The sequence below is a fragment of the Tenrec ecaudatus genome, chromosome 16 (genome assembly GCF_050624435.1).
Source record: "Tenrec ecaudatus isolate mTenEca1 chromosome 16, mTenEca1.hap1, whole genome shotgun sequence".
NCBI lineage: Eukaryota > Metazoa > Chordata > Mammalia > Afrosoricida > Tenrecidae > Tenrec > Tenrec ecaudatus.
Genome location: NC_134545.1, coordinates 17,492,580 through 17,516,576, shown reverse-complemented (window position 1 = coordinate 17,516,576; position 23,997 = coordinate 17,492,580). Strand labels below are relative to the sequence as shown.

The 23,997-nt window shown below is 50.2% G+C and overlaps 1 protein-coding gene across 1 annotated transcript in view; it reads right to left on the bottom strand.

Annotated features, from left to right (window-relative positions):
* The window catches only part of SVOP (SV2 related protein), a 62,989-nt gene that overhangs the window by 22,762 nt on the left and 16,230 nt on the right, over positions 1–23,997 (bottom strand). The window contains exons 6-7 of the mRNA XM_075534661.1: positions 19,140–19,264; positions 1,621–1,684 (exon numbers count right to left, since the gene is read on the bottom strand). Coding sequence (XP_075390776.1) covers positions 1,621–1,684; positions 19,140–19,264 — 189 coding nt within the window. The remainder of the gene's footprint in view (positions 1–1,620; positions 1,685–19,139; positions 19,265–23,997) is intronic.

The window sequence follows — 23,997 nt, the reverse complement described above, 5'->3', positions numbered from 1 at the left end:
GCCATTGCACCGATGCATCATGTTGATGGATTCCCCTGCCTCACTCTCTCTTCTCCAGTGATGTCCTTCTCCAGGGACTGGTCTCTCCTGATAACCTGTCCCACGTACTTGAGACAAAGTCTCACCGGCGTTTGCCTCGAAGCCGCATTCTGGTTGTAATTCTTCCCAGACCGACTGGTCTGTGCTTTGAGCCGTCTATGTTGCCGTCCACGTTCTTGGGGAGCAGCGTCAATCAAATGCATCTCTTCTTCTTTGGTCTTCCTTCCTCGGCGCTCAACTTTCATGTGCGTGCAAGGCAACTGAATGAGCCATGGCTCGGTGTTGGCTGCACCTCAGGCCTTAAAACAACATCCTTGCTTTTCAACACTTCAACGAGGTCTTGTGCAGCGGATCTGCCCAGTGCAACGCGTCGTCTGCTCTCTCGACTGCTGCTTCCATGAGCACTGATTATGGGTCCACCTCGATCTCCTCTCCATTTATCATGATCTTCCCTATTGCCCTCGTTGTACGGACTTTGGTCTTCTTTACAGGGCCTAGCAATGTTTCACGGACACTCACACTGCCACCGAGTTGACTTCAACCCATTGCGACCCTTCAGGGCAGAGTAGAACTGCCCCAGTGGGCTCCTGAGACTGGAACTCTTTATGGGAGTAGACAGCCTCATCTTTCTCCCTCGGAGCAGCTGGTGGTTTTGAACTGCTGACCTTGCGGTTAGCAGTTCAATGAGCAACCCACTGTGCCACCAGGGTCTAGCAAGGGTAAATAAACCATCTAGTCACTGTGTTGGAGAGGGGTCATCGGGCAGTCACATATTTGTCTGAGATCTTTAGAAGCAGGCTTGGAAAGTGGGGCTCCTGGCCCTGACAGAAGGAAGGCTTGTGTCGGGCCAGCTGGGCCAAGAGTGTATGAAGCCTGGGCCATCGGCCACTGCCAGGCAATGGTGGCTCTGTGGGAGAAGTCTTGCCTTCCGTGTGGGACACCAGGTTCAATTTCCAACCAGTCCACCTGTCTGCCACTGGTGGTTCGTGTGTGGCTGTGGTGCTGAATTGGCTCCAGTGAAGCTTTCAGACTGATATGGACGAGAAGGAAGGGCCTGGCGATTGGCTTCTGGAACTCAGATGCTGAAAACTCTATGAATCACCGTGGCCCCAGCCCCAAATGACCATGGGGACGTTGCCAGACTGGGCACCGACCTGTTTCTTGGTGCCTGGGGTCCTGCACCGTGAGGCAGGGCCAACTCAACAGCAGCTCCAACCACCTAGGCTGCAGGGAGAGCCAAGAACAGAGCTCTAAGAAGCAGTGAGGTGAACCTGGGCAGGCGCTCGTCCACCAGTCTGCACCAAGTCTCAGATAAAAGCCATCTCCAGTTGAAGAGGGGCGGACCACACACGCCATTTTTTTTTTAAAAGGGAGATGCAAGCTTGCCTTTCTTTGTCGATTGAGGAACGGGTTCAGATGGCCAAACAGCTGTGTTAGAATCAGCGGGCCTGGTCCACTGAAGTCTTAGCACATGTCTGTGTTACTTTCCTTAACCCCCTCCTCCTGGAGGCCCTCTTTACCCTTGAGACACTGCTGCCTGAGACTCAGCATTCCCTACAGACCCAGGCAACCCCTTCTTACCTCAATCAACAAGATGCATTTCGCTCTGGCTTTCATGGGGAGGAACTCAGCATACAGGGTCACGCTAGAGAGGCAAAGAGACAGAAAGGGCGTTACAAGCAGGACTGCAGAGACTGTAATCACTCCTCCGAGTGCATGCGCTCTGAGGACCACTTAGATGAGAATGTCTTGGAATGTGGCCCAATATGCAGATTCCCTGGGCTCCAGGCAGCCTCTTCAGAGTGGGGCCCTGGAATCTGCATTTTCACTAGCCCCCAGGATGAGTCTCATATTTGTTAAATGCTGGCAAGGAGCCCTGGTGGCATCGTGGGCTATGAGTTGGGCTGTGTTGGTCTGGGGAGACTAGAGAAACAAATTCATAGATACTCATCTGTGTCTAAGCAAGAGCTTTCTATAGAGAGTGATTGTATATTAAGAAAACATCCCAGCCCAGTCCAGATCAAGTCCACAGTCCAATATTAGCCCATATGTCTGATACCAATTGAGATAGTTAAGGTTTATTTGCTAACCTGGCTGATAAACACATGTGGGATTAATTGAAGGGCGGAGAGGTAAATGGCTCAGTGAGCCTCGCCTTTCTGTTTCTTGGGTCTCTTGCTTTCTGATGGTCAGAATAGGGTGCAGCTGCCTTAGCCGGTTCCCTGCTTCAGCTGGCAAGGTTCACTTCCTGCGAGACATTGCCAAGGAGAAGCCACATGGACCTACCCTGATGCAGCCCTGGGTGTAGAAGCATCCATGCAGAGACCCCTGCCAGTGCTGAGATGCTTATCCACTCACTGATTCGGATTTCCTCCTGCAGTCGGCATCATTGCATGTGTTTTGTGAGATGGAGGAGGACTTTGTGGATTGGTGTCAGACATATGGACTAATGTTGGACTTATGGGCTTGGACAGCACTGGGTTGGGATGCTTTCTTAATGTACACTTACCATTTACATAAAACTCTCTTTTATATACATATGAGTTTCTGTGGATTTGTTTCCCTAGTTTACCCAGACTAACACACTATAAAGTCCTCTTCAGACTCACAAAACGCATGCAATGATGCTGAATGCGGGAAGATCACAGGCCAGTGGGTGGGAAGTCTTGTGAACCCAGTGGCACTGTAAGCATCTTAGTGCTGGCAGGGGTTTCCAGTGGTTGCTCCGGCTCCAGAGGTCTGGCTCCATCAGCCTCTCTCCATGTGTTGTCTCCACAGGGATGTCATTCAGGGAGTGAGCTTTGTCAGTAGAGAGTCACCAAGGGAGTGAGCAGAGAGAAAGTGTGTTTCCCGCCTCCAAGGAGGAATACTGGAGTTCCCAGAATCCTCAGGGAGAGGCCATGCCCAAGCAGAGGCCTCAATGACTATGGCCTGATTGACAGCCTACACTCCACCCCTTCACTCTGAATCCTCAAATTGACACGAGATTATGTAACTGCCACAGGCTGCCCACCGCCAGGTAAGCAGTTTGAAATCACCAGCTGCTGCTCAGGAGAAAGACAAAGCTTTCTACTCCCATAAAGAGTTCCGGTCTCAGAAACCCGCAGGGGCAGGGCTACACTAAGCCACGCTGTGAGTTGGAATTGACTCAATAGTAGTGAGTCTGTTTGTTTTTTATTTGGTACCTCAGCCCTACTCATGACTCAGTAAGTCCAGGAGGGAACATGGGTGAGCGGACGATGGACAATTTCAATCTAGAAAGTTCCCTAGGCTTCCCTCCTCTCTCGAGTCCTTAGTTACCATAAAGTACAGGTCTTCTGTTCTGTAGGACACCCTTCACCCTGGGCCCACAGGCTGCTGCCTTATCCGGGGACTTGGGCCAAGCTTTCTTAGCAGGAACACCACAGAAATGATGCGCTTCTCTTTGGGGGCTGTGATGCCACTCTGCCCATCACTAGCAAGAGGGACCTTCATCACCAGATCAAGTTGGTGTGTGAAAGACACAGACACACACACACCCCACCACCAAAGTGGTCGCTTCTCTGTTTTTGAATGGTATGTCCTTCCTTCATAGGGAATATTCGGAGATTGTGCCAACTTCTGGTTCTACTGCCCACCAGCTTTCCCACCCATTGACTGTTCCTGCCCGATCCAACCACCAGTAGGAGTAACCAACATGCGCAATTCCATGTCCATCATTCCTTCCACATGCATTAGCTAGCATTCTACTATAAGGAAGCATTTCCCTTCTCTACTGACTTAGCATGTACTTGTCGATTTCTATTCCATTCAGTAGGCTGTGCGTCATCACAATCCATAGTCATTTGATGCTTAGACTGTACCGACCCAATCTGGCCTGAAGGGAGCCGCTTCGAGTCGATTCCTGGGCCTTTTTGACATGCCTCCGCCATTCTTCGAGCTCCTCCTTCCTTTCCAGCAGAACTAGATGCCCAGGTTCATCTCGTACTTTCGTTTCTCCGGTCGTTTTTCTAGGGAGCCTTGGTTCCTTTTGGTGAAGGATGGTGGTTAGAAACCAAGATCCGGATGCTAGTGGTGCTTGTTGCTACTGGATGTCTTTGCTCCTAGGCGCTTCCGGTGCGTAGACTTAAGGGCTCCCTCTTTCTCTATGTTTGAACCGCTGGCTGGGGTCATTCTTAATTTAAAAATGTGAACCCTATTTTTCCTTTGGTTTATGAATATGACCATTTTCATTTATGTATGATTTCCATAATGATATTCCATGGTTTAGTGAGCATCTACTCTGTGCCAAGCACATTTCTAGTTATTTTATGTGTAGTATCTTACTCAACCTACTTGCAAGATAACAGTGGTTGTGAAACATTACAGTTATTAACATGGATGGCTTCTTAGAAATTTAATTTGATCTTGCAAACAGTGTGCTCCTATTACTTTTAAACACAACAATTACAATAACAAAGTGAGTATGTTTACCTTTACCTCAATAAACAAAGGCTACGATGTGTATTAGTACATGTTCTAAAGGCAAAACTCTTCCTGTCTTTATCTGTCCATGGACCGACACAGCATGTAGTCGTCTTCTTATTTTCTCTCTCTTTCTTTTACTTAGCTGTCGAAGCGGTAAAGCAGTAATGCTGTGTTGTCCTTAGCTGCTGCTGAGTCTGTCTGAACTCACAGTGACCCGAGGTACAGCAGGACGACACACTGCCTGGCTCGGTTTTGCTGTGTTTGAGCCCACTGTTGCAGTCACTGTGCCGATGCATCTTGTTGAGAGTCTTCCTCACCCTCTTCTTCACCAAGCATGATGTCCTTCCCTAAGGATGGGTCCCTTCGGAGCACATGTCCAAAAAGTCTCACCATCGTTGCCTCTAAGGAGCATTCTGGCTGTACATCTTCTGAGACAAACTGGTTTGATCTCCTGGCGGTCCATGGTGTGCCCTCGTTCACCAAAGTGGTAGTTTAGATGAATACACTCTTCTTCGGTCTTCCTGATTCGCTGTCCGGCTTTCGCATGCGCATGAGGTGATGGAAAAATACCATGGTTGGGCCAGGTGCACCTTAGCCCTCAGAGAGACGCCTTGGCTCTTTGACACTTGGAAGAGGTCTTGGGCAGCAGCTGTGACGGCTGCTTCCACGCGCGCCGACTGTGGATCCAAGTAAAAGGAGATCCGTGACAAGTTGAAGGCTGTCTCTATTTCTCATGCCCTGGCTCACGGCTCCGGGTCCAAGCACTAATTAAGTTATTAATTAAAAACTCTATGCAATAGTCGATGGTCCCGTGGCTTCTACTTCTATTCCCTCCCCCAAAGCTACAATCAACAGCAGTTTGCTTTGCAACCTGTCAGCCCCTTCTCTATAGACAAGGATAAGTAATTACATACATGAGGGGGTACCTCCCAAAAAACCGGAATTTTTTTTCAAAGCTATGTATTTACTTTTTTTTTTCTTTTACAAAACAGCCTTATCACGTTCAAAGAACTCTCCATTACACTCAATACATTTGTCAAATCTGCGATTCCATTCTTGGGAATATTTTTCAATCTCATCTGTTTGGCTGGCTGACAGCACCGCCCTCGTTTTCTTCTTCACCTCTGCTGCGCCATCAAATCACTGTCCTCTCATGGCTCCTTTCATTCGTGGAAACAAAAGGAAGTCACACGGAGCAAGGTCAGGACACGAGAGGCATGCTGGTTTTTTTTTGCCCAAAATTGGTGCATGGAGATGGCTGTGTGAGCAGGTGCATTGTTGTGGTAACAAAACCAGTCCCCCGTCTGCCATTAATCAGGCCTGTTTGTGTCAAACACTGTTTTGCAAGTCTTTTCCGGTACTTTAAATAGAAAGATGGACTAACAGTCTGACCTGGTGGAATGAACTCCAAATGCATTCTCCCCCTCACATCATAAGAACAAATGAGCAAATAAGTAAGTGGGCAAAATTGAGGCCACTTAATTGGTTGAATGGCTCATTGATTTCTCTTCTTCTCCTTTCCCCCATCCCTTCTTCCCTCTAAGCTCTCTCTTCTTTCTTACAGCACACAGTAGGTGCTGCCAGCGTACAGCGCCCGCAAAGGCCGCCGTTTCCCCACTGCAGTGCATGGCAGTCCAACTTCCAGTCGCCAGACCTGCAACTCTTTGCCCAAGCAAGGGCTTTCTCCAGTCACCAGAGCTGCCTTTGAACTTTGCAAGAACGACCCTCCCTCGTCTCTCGGATCAGATATCTTGGGAGACATGTGTTACAGCATCTCTCAGAACACACGGTTGGCCCTCTTCCTGCCACGATTTGCTTCCAAGCAGTCTGGAAATCTCCCCATGTTCATACCCACAGGTCTGCCTCATTCTGTTTAACAGCTGCCCCGCCCCATGGTGGCTGAGCCACCCTTTGCTTATCTCTGCTGATGAAGGGGTCCGTGGTTTGCTGTTTCTGGAGTCCCCAAGCGATGTGAATGCTTAACGTGCTTGGCTGCTAACCAAATGGGTGGAGATTCGAGCCTACCCCGGCAGGGTCTCAGAAGAAAGGCCTGGTGATCGACTTCCCAAATATTAGCCATTCCCAAATATCGACTTCCCAAAAAAACCCGGTGGCTCACGGTTCTACTGGTAAACGTGGGCTTAGCAGCCGTCGGAGTCCACGTGGGAGCCTTTCCATTGCTTGCCGGTGGAATGCACGTCGCAGAAAATGCCCTTTCCTGTCACTGCTGAGCCTCTTATTTGGCCAGTGTTTATAGCCGTTCATGATGAGAACGAGCCGCCCCGTCTCTTTCCACAATTCTTCGGTGATTCCGTGGTCACGACCGCATTGAAGAATGAAAGGATGGAGGAAGGGAGAAAAGGGGAACCGATCGCAACTGATTGACACATAACCATACACCCCTTTACAGGGGGACGAACAACAGAAAACATGGGGGAAGCGACAGTGGTCGGTGTGAGAGATGAAAATAATAGCAATGTACAATCTATCGGGGGGGGGGTGGGGGGGCGGGGGGGAAGAGCTGATCCCAAGGGCTCAATAGAAAGTAAATGTCTACAAAAGAATGAGGGCGACATACGTACACGCATGCCCGATTCAACTGATGTATGCATTGTGCTAAGAGTTGTACGAGACCCCAATAAAATAATTCTTCAAATAAATAAAAATTGAACAAAGAATGAAAGGCTGAGCAGCTGACGGCTGGTGTGGCAGCACCTGGCCACTAGATGAGCACTTGACCTTTGGACACGTGCGTGGAGAGAAATGACCTGTGGTCTGCATTTGGCATTTCCGGTCTTTGGAGAAGCACCCCCCGCCCCGTCCCCACTTTCTGAAGCAGGTTGCAAAGCACAGCCAACAGGGCTGCCTGGGGGATTCGTCGGACAAGCAGCTAAAACGTGAGCTGGGTGTCAGCTCACTCAGGTCCCCGGCACAGTTCTCTGAAGGCCCCAGCGTCCTCTACAGGAAACATTTAAAAACACCTGCCCCAGCCAGCCTGCATTTTGAGTTACTTCTGAAATGCAGTTAAGAGATGGCTGACACTTTTCCGTATTGCTCCACACTTTCCTGATTTTTCTAGAGCACGGGTGTAGTTTGTGATTATAAAGGAGTCTCCAGCTCCCTTACTTTAATCAGAGTGGATTCCTTTGGATGTTCCTCAGTGGGCATGGGATCACAAGGCATTCTAAATGTGGTTCTTCTTTCCTGCCCTCCAGGGAATCCAATTTGCTTGGACCCACAGGCTCAGATCCACATGCCCAGAACAATCACTAAATAAGTACCAAGGGTCCAGTGGCCATTCATAGATAGATCGATAGTCATTAGGTGCCATTGAGTCAATTCACACTCATAGCAACCTCTTTCCGTCCGTTTGTACAGCAGAACAAAACACCGGCTGGTCCCGCACCATCTTCACAGCTGTAGCTGTGTTTGAACCCATGGTTGCAGCCACTGGGTCATCCCATCGCCTTGAAGGTCTTCCTTTTGGCCGGCCCTCTACTTTACCAAGCATGATGCCCTTCCCCAGGGACTGGTCCCCCTGACAACATCGACAAAGTACACGAAGCGAAGTCTCGCCATCGTCGCTTCTACGGAGCAAACCGGCTGTACTTCCTCCGAGACAGACTCGCTCACCGGTTAATCGTGTACACTGGCTTGATGGAAATCTCTTGGGGGGTATACAGGGAGACCTGCTTGACTGGTCACCAGAAGATTGGAGGTTCAAGTCCACCTCTAGGTTCCTTGGAAGAGAGGCCTGGCGATCTACTGCCAAAAGCCAGTCACTGAAGGCTCCGTGGGGCACAGCTCTATTTTGATATACGTGGTGGTCATCATGTTTCTGGACATAATTGCCCAGACTCCTTTCAGCAGTGTTTGTTCACCCTGGCTGGAACTTGGGCATCAGACAGACCTGGAATTCAACCCAGCTTTTCCACGTGGTAGATTGATGTGCAAAAGTGGCCCCAAATCACCCGCACCCCACACCCTTGTATCTATGCTGGCCGGCAAAGTGACTGCAGTTTGTCCCGTCAAGAGTCCATTTCCCTGCCCCTTGAGTCTGGGATGGCTGTGCGATGTGCTTTGGCCAATAGAACATAGCAGAAAAGATGTCTCAAGTTCAAGGCTTGTCCCAAGAGACCCTGCACTGTCTGCTTGCTGCTTGGAGCCCTATCCTGGTGCCTGCGCTAGCCTGCTAGAGGAGCCCTGGTGCCAGGGTGGGTTACTCATTGGGCTGCTAATCCCAAGGCCAGCAGTTTGAAACCACTAGCCACTTCATGAAAGGAAGATGAGGTTTTCTATTCCCTTGAGGAGTTCCACTCTCGGAAACCCACGGGACCAGTGCTACCCTGTCCAGAGTCGGAATCGACTCGGAGGCAGTGAGTTGGGGATTTTAGTTTTATGTTGAGGTGTAATCCATGTTGAAGGCTGTAGTCTTTGATCTTCATCAGTTAAGTGCTTCAAGTCCTTTCACTTCCAGCAGGTGAAGGGTGCATCATTTGCATATCGCAGGCGGCGGTTCCTGAGTGTTTCTCTAATCCTGATGCTGAGTTCGTCAGATTGTCCAGCTTCTCAGGTTATCCGCTCAGCACACAGATTAAGGATGGGGAAAGGATACAACCCCGACACACACACACATCTCCTGACTTTAACCTAGTGGTTCTCAACCTTCCTCATGCCACGACCCTTTAATACAGTTCCTCGTGTAGTGGTGACCCCCAACCATTGGAAATACGGGTTTTCCGATGGTCTTAGGAGACCCCTGTGAAAGGGTCATTCGACCCCCAAAGGGGTCGTGACCCACAGGTTGAGAACCGCTGCTTTAACCTATGCGCCATCCCCTTGCTCTGCTCAAACAACTGTCTCCTGGTCTGTATACAGGTTCCCAACGAGCATAAGGAAGTGTTTGGGAATACACATCCTTCTCAGTATTTTCCATCATTTGTTATGATCCATACAGTCCGATGTTTTTTGCATAGTCCAGAATTCACAAGTAAACATCTTTCTAAGGAACCCTGGGCGCTGTGGAATAAACACTGGCCTGCTCACCCCAAGGTACACCCTATCAGTTGCCCCACGGGAGAAAGAGGAGATCTGGTCCCATAAAGAGTTACAGTCTCGGAAATCCCATGTGGGGTCATTGTGAATGGAAATCAACTCAATGTCCGTAGATGTGGAAACCTCTCTCTGGTATTCTCTGCTTTCCGCCAAGATCCATCTGACAGCAACGATGAGCTCTCTTGTTCCACATCCTTTTCTGGACCTGGCCGGAATTTCTGGCGGCTCCCTGTCAATGCACGGCTGCGACCATTTTTAATTATCTTCAGTGGGATGCAAAAGGGGTTTCCCCCAGGTTGTCTCCCCCAAATCAATGCCAAACGTAAGACGCTGCTTGCTACACGTGGTAAAGGACTGTACACTTGGAGGTCAATGCAAGCTGCTTGGTTATTCTCCCTGAGGGTTATCATCCGTGAGGGCGATCAGACTGTATAGTCTGGCCCACCCCAAGTAGGGCCCACTCCCTTCTGATAAGGATAATGGATTGCCTCCCTGAAGGAGAGCCCACTCAAGGATGACCAAGGTTAGGCTGTCATCTTGAATCTAGGGCCCGCCCATCTTGTCACATGTGCACCTCTAGTCCCTACCCTTCCTATTACGTGTACACCCCTAGCTCATCCCCTTCCTGTGATGTGTATGCCTACTGTACAGCCCCTTCCTGTGATGTATGTGGTTACCTGTAATCAGCGGGGCTTGCATGCCCCTAAGTATATATAGGCCTTGGTCAGAAATAAAGAGGCTGGTTCTCCTCCTCTCTCCTCCTCCTGCTCTCTGTGTGGACCTGGCTGCTGAGATCATGGCGGGCTTGGGACGTCAGCATGCTACCATGGAATGTGTCTGACTCCTCTGTTTTACTCTCTCTCCTATCTCTCCCATTCTCTATGACTTTACTATGGTCTTTACATATGATAACCATGCAATTGGTCCTGCAGACCCCCATGATTGTTAGAGGCTGGTTACTCCGACAATCTTCTCTAAAACTTTGCTTCCATGTGATATTGATGATATGACACCATAATTTGTGCATCCTGTTGGGTCACCTTTCTTTGGAATGGACACAGATATGGACCTCTTCCAGTTGGTTGGCCAGGTAGCTGTCTGCCAAGTTTCTTGGCACAGACAAGTGAGCACTGAGCACTTCCAGCTTTGCAGCCGTTTGTTGAAACATTTCAGTCGGTCATTCTATCCAATTCCTAGAGCCTTCTCCCCCTTCCCCCGCCCTCAATATCTTCAGTGGCGACTGGACTTCTTCCTTCAATACCATTGGCTCTTGACCATATATCACCTCCTGCTATGGTTGAACGCCAACCAATTATTTTTGGTATGGTGACTCTGTGTATTCCTTCCATCTTCTTTTGGTGCGTCCTGAGTTGTTTCTATTTTTCCCATAGAATCCTTCAACATTGCAACTCGAGGCTTTAATTTTTTTTTCTTCAGTTCTTTCAGCTTGAGAAATGCTGAGTGTGTTTTTCTCCTTGGATTTCTAACTCCAAGTCTTTGTGCATGTCATTATAGTAATTTAGTTGATCTTCTTGAGCCGCCAGTTAAAACATTCCATTCAGTTCTTTTATTTCATCGTTTCTTCCAATTGCTTTAGCTATTCTCTGTTCAAAAGCAAGTTTCAGAGTCTCTTCTTATATCTACTTTGGTCTTTGCTTTTTTTACCTCTAGTAAATGACTTGCTTTCTATAATCTCATACTTTTGTTCTCATGGACTTGTTTTAATTTTCTTCAACTTCAACCTGAACTTACAGAGGAGCAATTAGTGATCTGTTTCTCATTTTGGCTGTAGATATTGAGCTCCTCTGTTGTCTCTTCCTCTAGACGTAGTCAGTTTGATTCCTGGGTATTCCATTCTGGCAGGGTTCCCGGGTGTAGTCATCATTTATGTTGTTGTGAAGGGTACTTGCAATGAAGCAGTCTCTGGTCTTTCAAAATCCCATCATGAAATCTCTGGCGTTCTTTCTAGCACGTTAGGGTTGTTAAATGGATAAAATAAGGTAGCAAGAGGAGACCGCTTACACAGTGCCTAGGATTTGCTAGGTACTCGGAGATCATTATTATCATCACTGTTGTTGTTGTTATTATTATTGCTGTCAGCACCAAGATCTGATGTGAACATCCACTCTGGCAGGAGGAAGAAAATACAGACTCAACTGAGAGGGAGAAATGGAAGGCTCACAGAGCAATGTGGAGGAATGAGCTTCTTAGTCATATAATTTGTATTCATGTTGAAAATTTAGAATCCATCATGAGGTGTCGATGGGATCAGGTATCAGGCATCTAAGATCCAGAATAAAACCATATCCAAGGTGAATGGGGCTGGGGGGCATGGAGTGGAGACCCAATGTCCATCTGTGGACAATTAGACATCCCCTCACAGAGGGGTCACAGGGAAGAGATGAGCCAGTCAGGGTGCAGTATAGCACTGATGAAACATACAACTACTTTCCTCTAGTTCTTTGGTGCTTCCTTCCCCCCACTATCATGACCTCAATTCTACCTTACAAATCAGATTAGACCAGAGCATGCACACTGCTACAGATAAGAGCCTGTAACACAGGGAATCCAGGATAGATAAACCCCTCAGGGCCACCAACGAGAGTAGAGACACCAGGAGGATTAGGGAGGGTTGGGGGAGAAAGGGAAAATTGAGCATAAGGATTGACATATAACCCCCAGGGAGACAAATAATGGAAAAGTGGGTGAGGGGCGACGAAGGACAATGTAAGATACGAAAATAATAATCTATAACTTAGCAAGGGTTCGTGAGGGAGGGCGGTTGGGGGAGGGAGGGAGGAAGAAATGGGGAGCTGATATCAGGGGCTCAAGTGGGAAGAGACTGCTTTGAAAATGATGATGGTGGCATATGTGCAAATGTGCTTGACACACTGGAGGAATGTATGGATTGTGATAAGAGCTGTAAGAGCCCCCAATAAAAGTACGGGGAAAAACGTTTAGAAACCATTAGAAGGACTTCCACTTGCCGAGCTTAAAAAAAGAAGAAGAAATATACAGCAAAGTATCACTCCTTTGGTCTTATGAATGAGGGCGTGCACGTCTAAATGAATGGAAACTCTTAATTATATTTAATTACATAATAATGAAAAACTTCAACTAAATGTTTCCAAATAATGGACGTAGGGGAGCCATTTCTGTAAATCGGTAAGAACATGATGTCGTTGTGGGAAAATTATTTTTATGTAAATGGTCCAGGTGCTGAGAAACCACTGGCTCTCTTGGGCGGTTCAATATGTCTTGCGTGATTTTACGTGTAGCTTCCATTCACCCTCCTCCTGGAGAAAAGAACCAGACAGCGGAGTAGCTTCCAAGAATAGGTTTGGAGGCTCAAGAGGTGTTCAGACTCCAGCTTGGCCACCTACAGCTGCATTGACCTTGAAAATGTCACTTAAGTTCTCTAGAGTCCCAGCTCTTTTGACTGTAAGGGGGTGGGTGGGTGTTACTATTGAAAGAGTAAAGTTTTGTGAGAGAAATGGCCAGGCATGCTTGAGCACAGGGTCCAAGGACTGGCATCTAATAACCATTAAATACGATAAAACCAAGAGACTTAGAGCAGCATGCACTTTACAACAAACCAGAAAACCCATCACCAGATTCTCCCTCCTGGCAGCCCCATGTATTACAGAGGGGAATGTCCTGCAGAGTTTTCCTTATTATTGATATGGTAAACAAACAAACATGTGTAAATATGTTGTGATATATGTGTGCGTGCACCATGAGTCATACTGTAAAAGCATCCCCCATAAATGTATAGGGTTTTCTTGACTTTACTCTTTATAGGTAGCCAGGCCTTTCTTCCGTGACGCTGCCAGGTGGGTTAGAACCCCCACCTTTAGGTTAGCAGCTAAGAGCAAACAATCTAACCCAGTGGAGAGGACGGCCATTTGAGGTATGTTGGGGTTGGTGGGCATAAGAAATGCTTCTTCTTTTTCCCCCTTGGAGCCGGAATCTCTGAATCTCCACTGCTCTTTGTGCCCCCAAAGCCCATGCTGGGAGCCTGAGGGAAAAAGCCCTGAGAGCACGTGGTTAAGTTAGGTTGGCTGTTAACAGAAAGTCACTGGTTCGAACCCCCAAGCCGCTCTGTGGGAGGAAGGCACGGCAGTCTGCTTCCCAGAAAAAGGACAACCCTGGAAGGCCATGGGGCCATTTGACTCTGTCCTATGGGGTCGGGTTCACTCATCAGCAGGAGGTTTGGGTTTCTGCATCTTCATTGAAGCGGATTGCTAGGCCTTCCTTCCTTGGTACCACTGGGAGGGCTGCTGTGGAGTATATTGCCTGGTGTCTCCAAAAGCCCGTTCAGAGATTCCCCGAGGCAGGTGCCTGGTTTGTTTCTGAGGTTTGTTCGCCCGGGGAGGATGCTGTAGCCCCTGCAAACCCAGCCTGCAGGGAGGGCGAGGGAGGGCCCTAATGCCCTGGTGCCCGGTCCTCACTCCCTGCACTGCTAACTCGATGGGGTGGGCATTTCTCCCACACTCCACCGGGAATCGGTTCTCTCCCCTCGGCTGTTTTAGGATGTGGTCTTCTCTACTCTAGTTGTTCTGTCGGGAGTCCCAATGGACAATCCCAATGGTTAGACGACTCCCCAGTAAGGTGTGCTACACACCCACCCAGGAGCCTTTCAGAAGGCAGCCGTGGGCTCTGCTTCCGGACGTACCCTGGGCGCAGGTCCACGCTGCACACAACCGTGGGGCCGGCAGCCAACAAGGGCGACCACCATGGTGCTTTCAGCCACTTAGAACCTTCCAGAGGTTCCTCAAGATGACCCCAGCGGGTACCCCACCAGAGCGTCCCAGCCCTGTTCAAGATCTCTCCCACTACATTGTTTATGGCCCTTCCGGCACATTTGGGGGAGGGAGGAGGAGGAAATGGTGCCTGTCAGCCCCGCATCTTGGATGAGAATGACTGCGGGTGTTCTGGGCATGCTGCTCCTTCCCCTTCTGCCACATGGCACCATAACCCATGGGGCTGCTGGGGGCCGGCGGCTGCCATCTGAGCATCCCTGGGGGAGGAGCTTGAAGTGTGCCCCGTGAGCGTTTGCTTTCTCACCACTAGGGGCGCCCTATGTCCTCGTCTGTGCATGGCTCCTGAACGGCCGGTCTGCAGGGCTTCCTCGGCTGGCCCAGCAGTGGAGGAACTTGGTCCACAGGCTTTTCCTGCCCCAGTCTGTGGCCTTTGCTCCCGTGATGGATTCTGCTTCAAGCACCAATGGCTTAAGGCCACCTCGGAGTCATGCATCAGGAGGGAAACCGAAACTCACTGCCACCGAGTAGATGTTGACTCCTTGCAACCGCAGAGGGCAGGGCAGAACTGCCCTGATGGGTCCCTGAGACAGTAATGTTTTACAGGAGTAAACAGTCTCATCTTTCTCCTTCAGAGTGGCTGCTGGTTTTGAACTGCTAACCTGGTGGGCAGCAGCTCAATGAGTAACCACGATACACCTAGAACCATGTCACTCTCCTCCCAGCCTCTGGGTGGCACCCCTGAGGCTTTGTTCTGGCATGGACCAGGGCTGTCTCATTACTTCTCCCTAGCTGGTCTTCCCATGGGGACACACTGCCCTTTGACCCTCTTACCCAAGCCCTGGGCCACTGAGAGGGTGGCCGATGGGGTGCTCAGGTGGGCCTTGTTCTGAGTGCTTGGGTGTGTTGCCTTTCAGGGGCTCCATGCGACAGGGACCTTCCCGTGCCACTTTTGAGATGCACGGGCTGAGACATCGAAAGGGCAGGTGACTTGCTCAAGGTCACATCGCTCTAGGGGGACCAAACCAGGATCCAAACCTAAATAGTGGGGTCCCAGAGCTCATGGCTGAGCCACACCAGTTCGGAAAGACCATCCCTCCCAGTCACATTCACTGGTGCTGGTCAGCGGGCTCAGCGCTGAACCCAGGGCTGCTGACTCTCTGAGGGCAGGGACTGAGGTGAGGCGATGCTCAGGCCCCAGTGCTCACCAGGGCTGATTTAGATATTTCTGCCAGCGGCAGAGACCCATGCTGAGTCCCACCCAGGGCCCTCCCTGTTCACCTGGTAGCAGGTTATCGATATTGGACTCCTGCTGTCTTCGAAGGAGCAGGGATTCACCTTTGACCAGCGGGCATACCTGGGTATTGGTGTACCTTTCCTGTCCACGGGGCCTTGGCCAACTCCACCCTGCCTGTGCAGCGCTAGAGCAGGTATACAACCAAAAAGCCAGACCCAAGACCATTGAGCCGCTGGCAATGGCGGAGTAGAACAACCCCTGTGGATTTTCGAGATGGACTCGACGGCAGTAGAAACCTCGTCTTTCAGCTCCTGATTGGTGCTTTTGTTCATGTCATTGTCTGATGTTTATGGCCTGCAGCCCTTCCGTGGTTTTCCCAACAGGTTGCGCTGAGACAGGAGCACACATGTGTCCACATGGGATGTCGACTCTGTGCTCTGGTTCTTTCCCATTGGCTGATTTACAGAGCCTCGTCTTTCTCCCGAGGATCGGCTGGTGGCTTCGAACTTCTGGCCTTGAAGTCAGCAGCTCCACAGGAAACCCATGACACCCCTGGAGCTCCTTCAAAGTGCCAAAGCACCCAGGAAATCAAAACGCCACACTCACTGCCTTTGAGCCGCTTCTGACCCAAGACTCTAATATAGAATTCTCCAGGCTGTCCGTCTTGATGGGAGCCGACGGCCTCCTCCTTCTCCTGTAGAGAGATGAGTGGGGTTGAACCTCCGACCTTGTGGTTAGCAGCCAGAGCAGCCATGGTTGTTTGGGACGCCATCACGTCAGTTCTGACTCGTGGCGACCCTGGGTACAGAAGAAGGAAACACTACCAGGTCCCGGTCTATCCTCACAATTGCCGGAGACCATACATACATGTGTGGGTGTGGTAGTGCGTCAGTGGACCGTTTGCCTACACAAACAGGCAGGGGGGGGGGCTGGATTTGGCCCCCAGGCCATACTTAGCCAATCCCTCTTTCTGGTCCAGCACAATTGCCCTTTTCCTATAACTCTTAAACATGCACACGCACGCACACACACAAACTCCTATGGCTAGCAACATGGCTCATCTGTGTTGAGGTGCTGAGTGTTTAAGAGGCAGTGCTGGTGTGGTTCAAAGAATGGCTGCTTCCACTTGCACCTTGCGTGACTTGGGCCAATCGCTTTGCTGTTGAAAGTCCGTTCTCCCAACAGCAAAATACGGGTGGCAGCCAGACAGAGGCACAGCTGTGTGAACACGAGATGTCAACTCCGTGCTATCCTTTTTCTCACTGTATATATATATATATATATATATATATATATATATATATATATATATATATATATATATATATATATATATATAAAACATTTATAAATATATATATAAATAAATCATTTTATTGGGGGCTCATACAATTCTTATCACAATCCATCTATCCATCGTGTCAAGCACATTTGTACATTTGTGGCCATCATCATTCTCCAAACATTTGCCTTCTACTTGAGCCCTTGGTATCAGCTCTCACTGTTTGATTTTTACAGCCTTCAGCTCTTGTGTTCGCTTTTCAATAAAGCTTTATTGGCACGTTGATACACTCATGACAGACAGTCTGTGGCTGCTGGATCACCTTGGGGCAGGGCGGAGGAGTTGCAACAGAGACTGTCCGGTCCACATGGTCAGGAGGGATTTGTTTTCGGTGTCCAGCGGGCAAGTATCCTCTCGGAGAAACTAGATGGCGAAATGGGCGGCGGCCAGAGCACATGTGAGGAGAGAATGTCGACCTCTGTGATCTGCGGCATGCAGGTCCCGGAGACCAACACTCGTTCCTGTGACAGTTGGCCTCCAATGGCCCAGGCCTGGTCAGTCACTGACCACTTCCTCTGTTTATTATTAACCAGCCTCATCGGAGTCCCTCTGTCTACTGTGTGAGAGAGCAGCGCTGTGGCTTGATGCATGTGGCCCACGCCGTGGTATTTCAACCTCATATGCTCTGCACCGATGAAGCGGTGATGCATGTGGATTGTGGTGGTTGGGGACGGATACGAAGGAGACCCTGGACCACCCGGAGAAGGCACAAGAAGCACAGCCAGGAGGCGAGAGGACGGCCAGACTTCGTCTCATGTGCTTTGGGCAGGCTCCCAGGAGAGCGGTCCCAGCAAGCTTGGTTGAGGGTCCGTGACAAAGGAGGAAGACTTGCACTGAAATGGCCCAACCCCAGGCTCAAATATAGCAACGACGGGGAAGATGGCGCAGGACTGGGTGGCCCCCCACCCACAGGGTGGCGATGAGTCCCAGCTGACTCCAGGGCATCTTAAAACAGCACGGGAGCCCCTGGGTGGGGCCAATGAGAAAGCCTTTGATGACTACCCAAGATGTCACATCGGCAGTTTCCATCTCCCCAAGGATACCTTCAAAGACAGACTTGGCAGTCTGCTTCCAAGAGGGCACAGTCGTGAACTCTCTGAGACTCTGCAGGTGGGATTACCAACAGCCACAACTAACGGGAAGGCGACCACCAGTAACAGCTACCACCAACCCCATGCCAACCCCTGCTTCCGGTTAGACACCTCCCGCTTCTCGCTGCCAACCGCCTCCCTCTTTTTTTTTTTTCCCATCCTGAGGTTTTCCCACTCCCCTGCAGACCTCGCGTCTCGGCGGGTGCCTTGGCTCCAGCGCCCTCTGGGAAAACGGCCTTCGTTTGTTCTGGCCTGAGTGTTCTTGGTCTAGGTCCAGGGCCCTGGTGCTCCAACAGGGACGTGCTCGGCTGCTAACCGAAGGGCAGGGGCTCAAACCCAACAGCTGATCCGCGGTAGAAAGGGGTGGCTATCTGCTTTTCTAAAGACGATAGCCTTGGAAATTGTCACCCAGGTTATTTTAGTGACTGTCGTTAGGACTCCCCCCCGCCCACCCCGTACACACACACGCCTCACAAAATGCAGTTACCTAAAGCACTTCACCAAATGCAGCCTCTGTGGGATGTTGATAACTCACTACATCGCTCAGAGTGGGAGAAAGATGGGGCTGTCTACTCCGGAGAGTTACAGTCTTGGAAACCCATGGGGGCACTTCTGGCCTGTCCTTCGGGGTCACCATGAAGCAGCAATGATGCTGCAGCAGCGAGTTTGGCTTTTTGGTTTAGGGCGCTGAAAAACTAGCCCTGCATCTAGCCAGTCAACAGAGACATCCCGTGTCTGGCCCAAGACTCAGTTGGCTGAAACCTGAATTAACGCGCATCTGTATGTGACTCCTCATGGTGTCGATTCGCGTGTCAAAGGTCTTTATACTCTCCGCATTCTGATTTCAAACAGGACCCCCCTAGGACAGGCCGTGTTGCCCTGCTGTGGTCTCCTCGCTGGTTCCCCTGTTCATAGACACTTCTCTTTCTTCCTCTGACTTGGACTGGGTAATTGGCTGCCCCACTTCAGGGTAGAGCACCTGCACGCCAGGTGACAAAAGCTACGGGCCATTCCACTGTGCCCTGTGGGGCCACTGGGAGTGGGAGTCCACCCGGTGGCAATGGTTTGGTGTGGTGACGTGACAGTGCCTTCATGCCCCCCGGAAGACACCATGTAGCCATACTGACTGGCAGCTGGGCTTGGTGGTGGTGCGGGGGCTGTTTACTTACGACTGGGGGATACCTCCAATCCCGAAGCCCACCAGGCCCCGAAGCACCAGGATCCAGCTGTACACGGGCGCGAACGCACTGAGGACGCCGTAGTACAGGGTCCAGAGCACACTGATCTTCAGTCCCTGTGGAAGAGGAAGGCACTGGGTCACGAGGGCTTCTTTGGCACTTCCACGTGGGCTGGCCCCTGCCACACGGAGGGGGGCGGGGTGGGATGGAAGGGTCCTGGGTGACACAAACGGTTGGTGCTCAACAGTGAACCTAACGGTTGGTGGTCTGAACCTTCCTGGGAGTCCCTGGGCCACAGGTGCTCTGCTCCCGACAGGCCAGGCCATCTGTTACCATAGAGATGATGGCCCCAGACACCCCAAGCCCCCTGGGGCTGGTTGACTCTAACACACAGGATCACCATGAGCCGGAATCGACTGAGGTTGGCAACTGACGACAAGGAGACGACATCTCAGAGTGCCCCACGCAGTGAAGGGGTTGCAGGGGGCACATCGTGGGGCATCCTTGGCTGTCCCAGTGATGAACACTTAACGCACAGGGGTCAGAGATGTTGGCAACCCCCCAAGGCAGATGACACCATAGAGAGGGGTGCTACACCAGCCCCATCTCAAACGCCCCTGCCCCACGGCCCCAGAGGAAGCCTCTTGCGCCTGGGCTGCTCTCTCTGTACGCAGACACAGGGTTTTGTGGGCGGATCTTGCATAGTTCAGCCAGACATTTTGCCAGGAAGGCCACGCCCCATGTAAGACAAAAGTAGACTGGACTTGATCGGATCCTGAACCTTGCAAATCTGATTAGCGTTTCAGGAAAGCGTGAGGAGCCCCAGTGGTAGAGTGGGTTACAGCACTGGGCTGTTAACGGTCAGGTCAGCAGTTCGAAACCACCGGCCGCGCTGAAGGAGAAAGATGAGGCTGTCCAAGGCTTGACAGGCTCAGAAACCTCCAGGGGAAGTCCTCCTCTGTGCTCTGGGGTGGATGGAAGTTGGAGCTGACTCTGGGGCAACTCATAACGCGGAGGTGTGCATGGAGGAATACACCCATAAACGCCTTGTTTTAAACATCAGCTTGAAGGGAAAGCCATGTGTTACGTTACAATGAAATCCCAAACCTTCCTGGTTCTCCTTTCCCCCTTGTATCACAGTGAGGGTATAGTCATAGCTTTCTTATTATTATTTTGTTAAATTTTAAATCTCTTATTGTGAATGGGCGAAGGTTTAAGAACAGATTTTACAGTTTTACATTCAACAAGCAGTTTCACTTCATCTCATTTATTGGAATCCCCTCAATGCAAGATAGCTCACTGGCTTTCTCTAAGTGGTGTCAGTTTGTCTATTTTGGGATAGAAAAGGAGTTACGGAAGCACTCCTAAATTATTTGATGACACCTTTCCTATTAAAGGGACAGAGGTGGAGACCCGGGGAGTGTGGGAAACTGAGGACCGGGATGAGAGTGTAGATGGAAAAATTCTCTAGTCTCATGATTGAGGATGCCTGGAGGCCAGGGTTATGAGTGGGGGGAGGCCTTCACATGTGAGTCAGAGAAGAGTCCCAGTGTGGGACTCTGACACTGAGGGAGACAGGATGAGGACTCTGTTCCCTGACTTATCACAGAGGGAATATCTGGAAAGCTGGTATTCCATGGTAGTTAAAGTCCAAGTTCATTATCCTGCTTTCAATAGCATTCTCACAGATTCTCCCCTAACAGCTATGCTGCCTTAAAGTGAGCACATGGTGGCTTTTATCTCCCTATAGACGAGATGCAGACATCCTTTTGTTATCTCCTCCCACCTTGTCACCCAGCCCCCCTCAAACCTTCCCCCAATGCAGGCATTAGGTTTCCTCACCCGTGAGCTCAGGGTCCTCACTGTAGATTCCACCCACCTTGTGACAATGTAACTGCTGAATATACATGTCTTATGGCTACCTACAAATATCCCAAGACAGTAAAGATTCCCTCTCTTCTCCCACCCCCACGTGGACCACCAAGAGGGGCTGAGGTGAGCATGCTACTATGAAATATGTCTGACTCCTATATCTTACTCTCTCTCCCATCTTTCCTATTCTCTATGACTTTACGATGATCTTTAGATATTATCGCTGTACAATTGTGCCTACAGATCCTTTGGCCGTTCAAGGCTGGTTTTCTCTGACATCCCAGTCACAAGCTCCTAACGGAAGACCATCCCCACACTATCCTCCCATAGTAGTGTTACCTCAATGTTCCCTCTCACAGGCTCATGAGACCTCGTTCCTTTGTTCTCCTTGCTCGAGGGGCCGTCGGCTCCCCTCTGCCTGCCCCTAGTGCTCTCCCAGTGAGCTCAGGGACTTCTAGGGTTAAGATGCTGCCCACCTTGTTAGGTGAGTAATTAATGAGGTCTGTATGTCCTGAGAATATGAGAATACAAAAGCCTATAAAAGAATATATTCGCTCTCTGCTGCCCTGGAAGAGGTGAGCCCTTGCATGCTTTGTCTGATGTCTGTTTAATTATTCCCTTCAATCATACACCACCACCACCACCACCACCTCCTCCTCCTCCTCCTCCTCCACCACCACCACCTCCACCACCACTGCCCTCAGGACCCATTCGGATGTGGGCTGGCTCACAACCAACCCCGAATGTGTTCTTGTGTAGAATGCACATTTCACCTGAGATTTGGACATGCCCTGTGAGGTCTGGGAAAGGTCTCCCACGGTTGAGGTCTAGTGCACCTGCCTGCCCCTGGGCACATGCAGGTGGGAGGTGGGAGGTGCGGGGGTTGGAAGGTGGAAGCATATCCATGCTCACTTGAACAATCGTAAATCGCCACACCCGCTCCAGGACCAAAAAGCAAACCCTTTGCCATTGATTTTCTCATTTGCGGGGGCCGACCCCTTGTGTTCCAGCTTCAAAAATGAGCAGCCGATATTAAGGGCTCAAGTAGAAGACAAATGTCTTGAGGATGATGATGGCAACAAATGTGCTTGACACAATGGATGTACGTGTGGATTGTGATAAGAATTGTCGGAGTCCCCAGTTAAATGATTGGGAAAAAAAGACTGAGCGTCATGAGGTTTTCTTGGTTGTACCGTCCTTACAGCAAAGACGCCCTGGCCGCACAGCAGTCAACTGTTAGCTGCTAGCTGAAAGGTGGGCAGTTCAAACCCACCAGCCGATCCATGACCAAACAAGCAGTTGCTGCCCAGCCGATTCTGGCTCAGGGCAGCCTTGTAGGACGGACACTGGTGTCTGTCTCTGAGGGACCACAGAGGGTTGGTCTGCCTCGGGAGTAGGAGTCAATGCAATGTCAACAAGTTTGGTTCTTTGAGACATCTCTCCGGAGGCAGGTCCCCAGCCTGCTCTTCCACAGCACCTGTGGGTGGGTTTGAACCGCCCACCTTGTGGTTAGCAGTTGAGCACGAACCCTTAGTACCGCCTCAGGGACCCGTCACACTCACTAGAAAGGTGATGATCAGAAAATTGGGACAAATGAGTGCTGACGGGGCTGTGGAGAAACCCTTCCCCCTCATCCCACCCCACCTTGTATTGGGGAGCAAGATGGCTCAGCTGCCGTAGGAAACAGTTTGGGGGGATTTCTCAGAAACTTGCATTTAGGGTTACCGCATGATCCTGCAATTCTATTCCCAGGCATGCACCCAAAAGACTCGCACCCTTCAGTGCTCACAGCACCCGTGCTCCCAACAGCCCAAACGTGGACCAGACGCAAAATGCCCATCGACAGGCGCAGGGACAAGCAAAAGGTGGTACATCTACACGATGGAATGCCACTCAGCCGTCAAGAGAAGAGTTCCGATACAGGCTACGACATAGATGCTCTCTGAAAATAGCCCTTAAGTGAAACAGGCCAGACACAAAAGGCTACATCGGTCATGGCCCCGCCTACATAAAATATCGAGAAGAGACACAGGCACACAGTCCAATGGCTACTCGTGGCTACGGCTGAGGGGGAGCTGGACAGGAAGTGATTGTTTTAGGGGGTGCTGAGCTTCTGCTTGCAGTGGTAGCAACTTGGGGAAATAAGGAGTCATGGTGGATGGCGTGCGGAATTAATGTCACTACCAGACACTTACGCATGGGCAGAATAGCCAAATTGTTATCCATGTTTACCACAATCGCTTAAAAAAAAACTGATTTCAAAAAGAGGAGATTTGATGGGTCTATAAAGGCCATTCCGGGACTTTGGGGGAAAGATTTTGTGAGGTAGCGAGAGTATTTTTCCCCCTATTTTTTGTCACGAGAGTGTTTTACGAAAACTTGCATCGCCTTGGAAGAAAGTGACTTGTTTTTCCTTCCAGTGACTCATTCTTCTGCTTAGGTCAAAGAGAAAGTGACCATGCAATACTACACCCAAAAAACTCACTGCCATCAAGTCGATTCCAACTCACAGCGGCCCTAGAGAAGAGGGTGGAACTTCCCCTCTGGGTTTCTGAGACTGTCGCTCTGAAAGGGAGCAGAAAGCCTCATCTTTCGCCGAGGAGTTTCCTACAGGGGTTTGAACTGCAGACCTTGTGGGAGGCAACCCAAGTCACAACCCACCGTGTCATCTGAGGGCGGCGAGTCAACAGTGACCAGCTGGAACTTAAGAACATGGCTTTGAGTTCATTCGATTTTTTTGTAGACATCCCCAACCCCCACCATTTACAGCAATTATCACTGATCTTGTGTCAGACTCTACAAAGTTCACTTTTCCAAAAACACGCATGCGTCGTTTTAAAAGATTAGGGACCCAGGAGAACAGGTGGGAGCAGGTGTTGCTGGAGGTCTTAGAAACCCTGGATTTAGTCCAACAAAAGTCAAGTACGATTTCTAGCCCCTTCAGCCCGTGACAGTGAAATTGGTACCCGGGGCACAC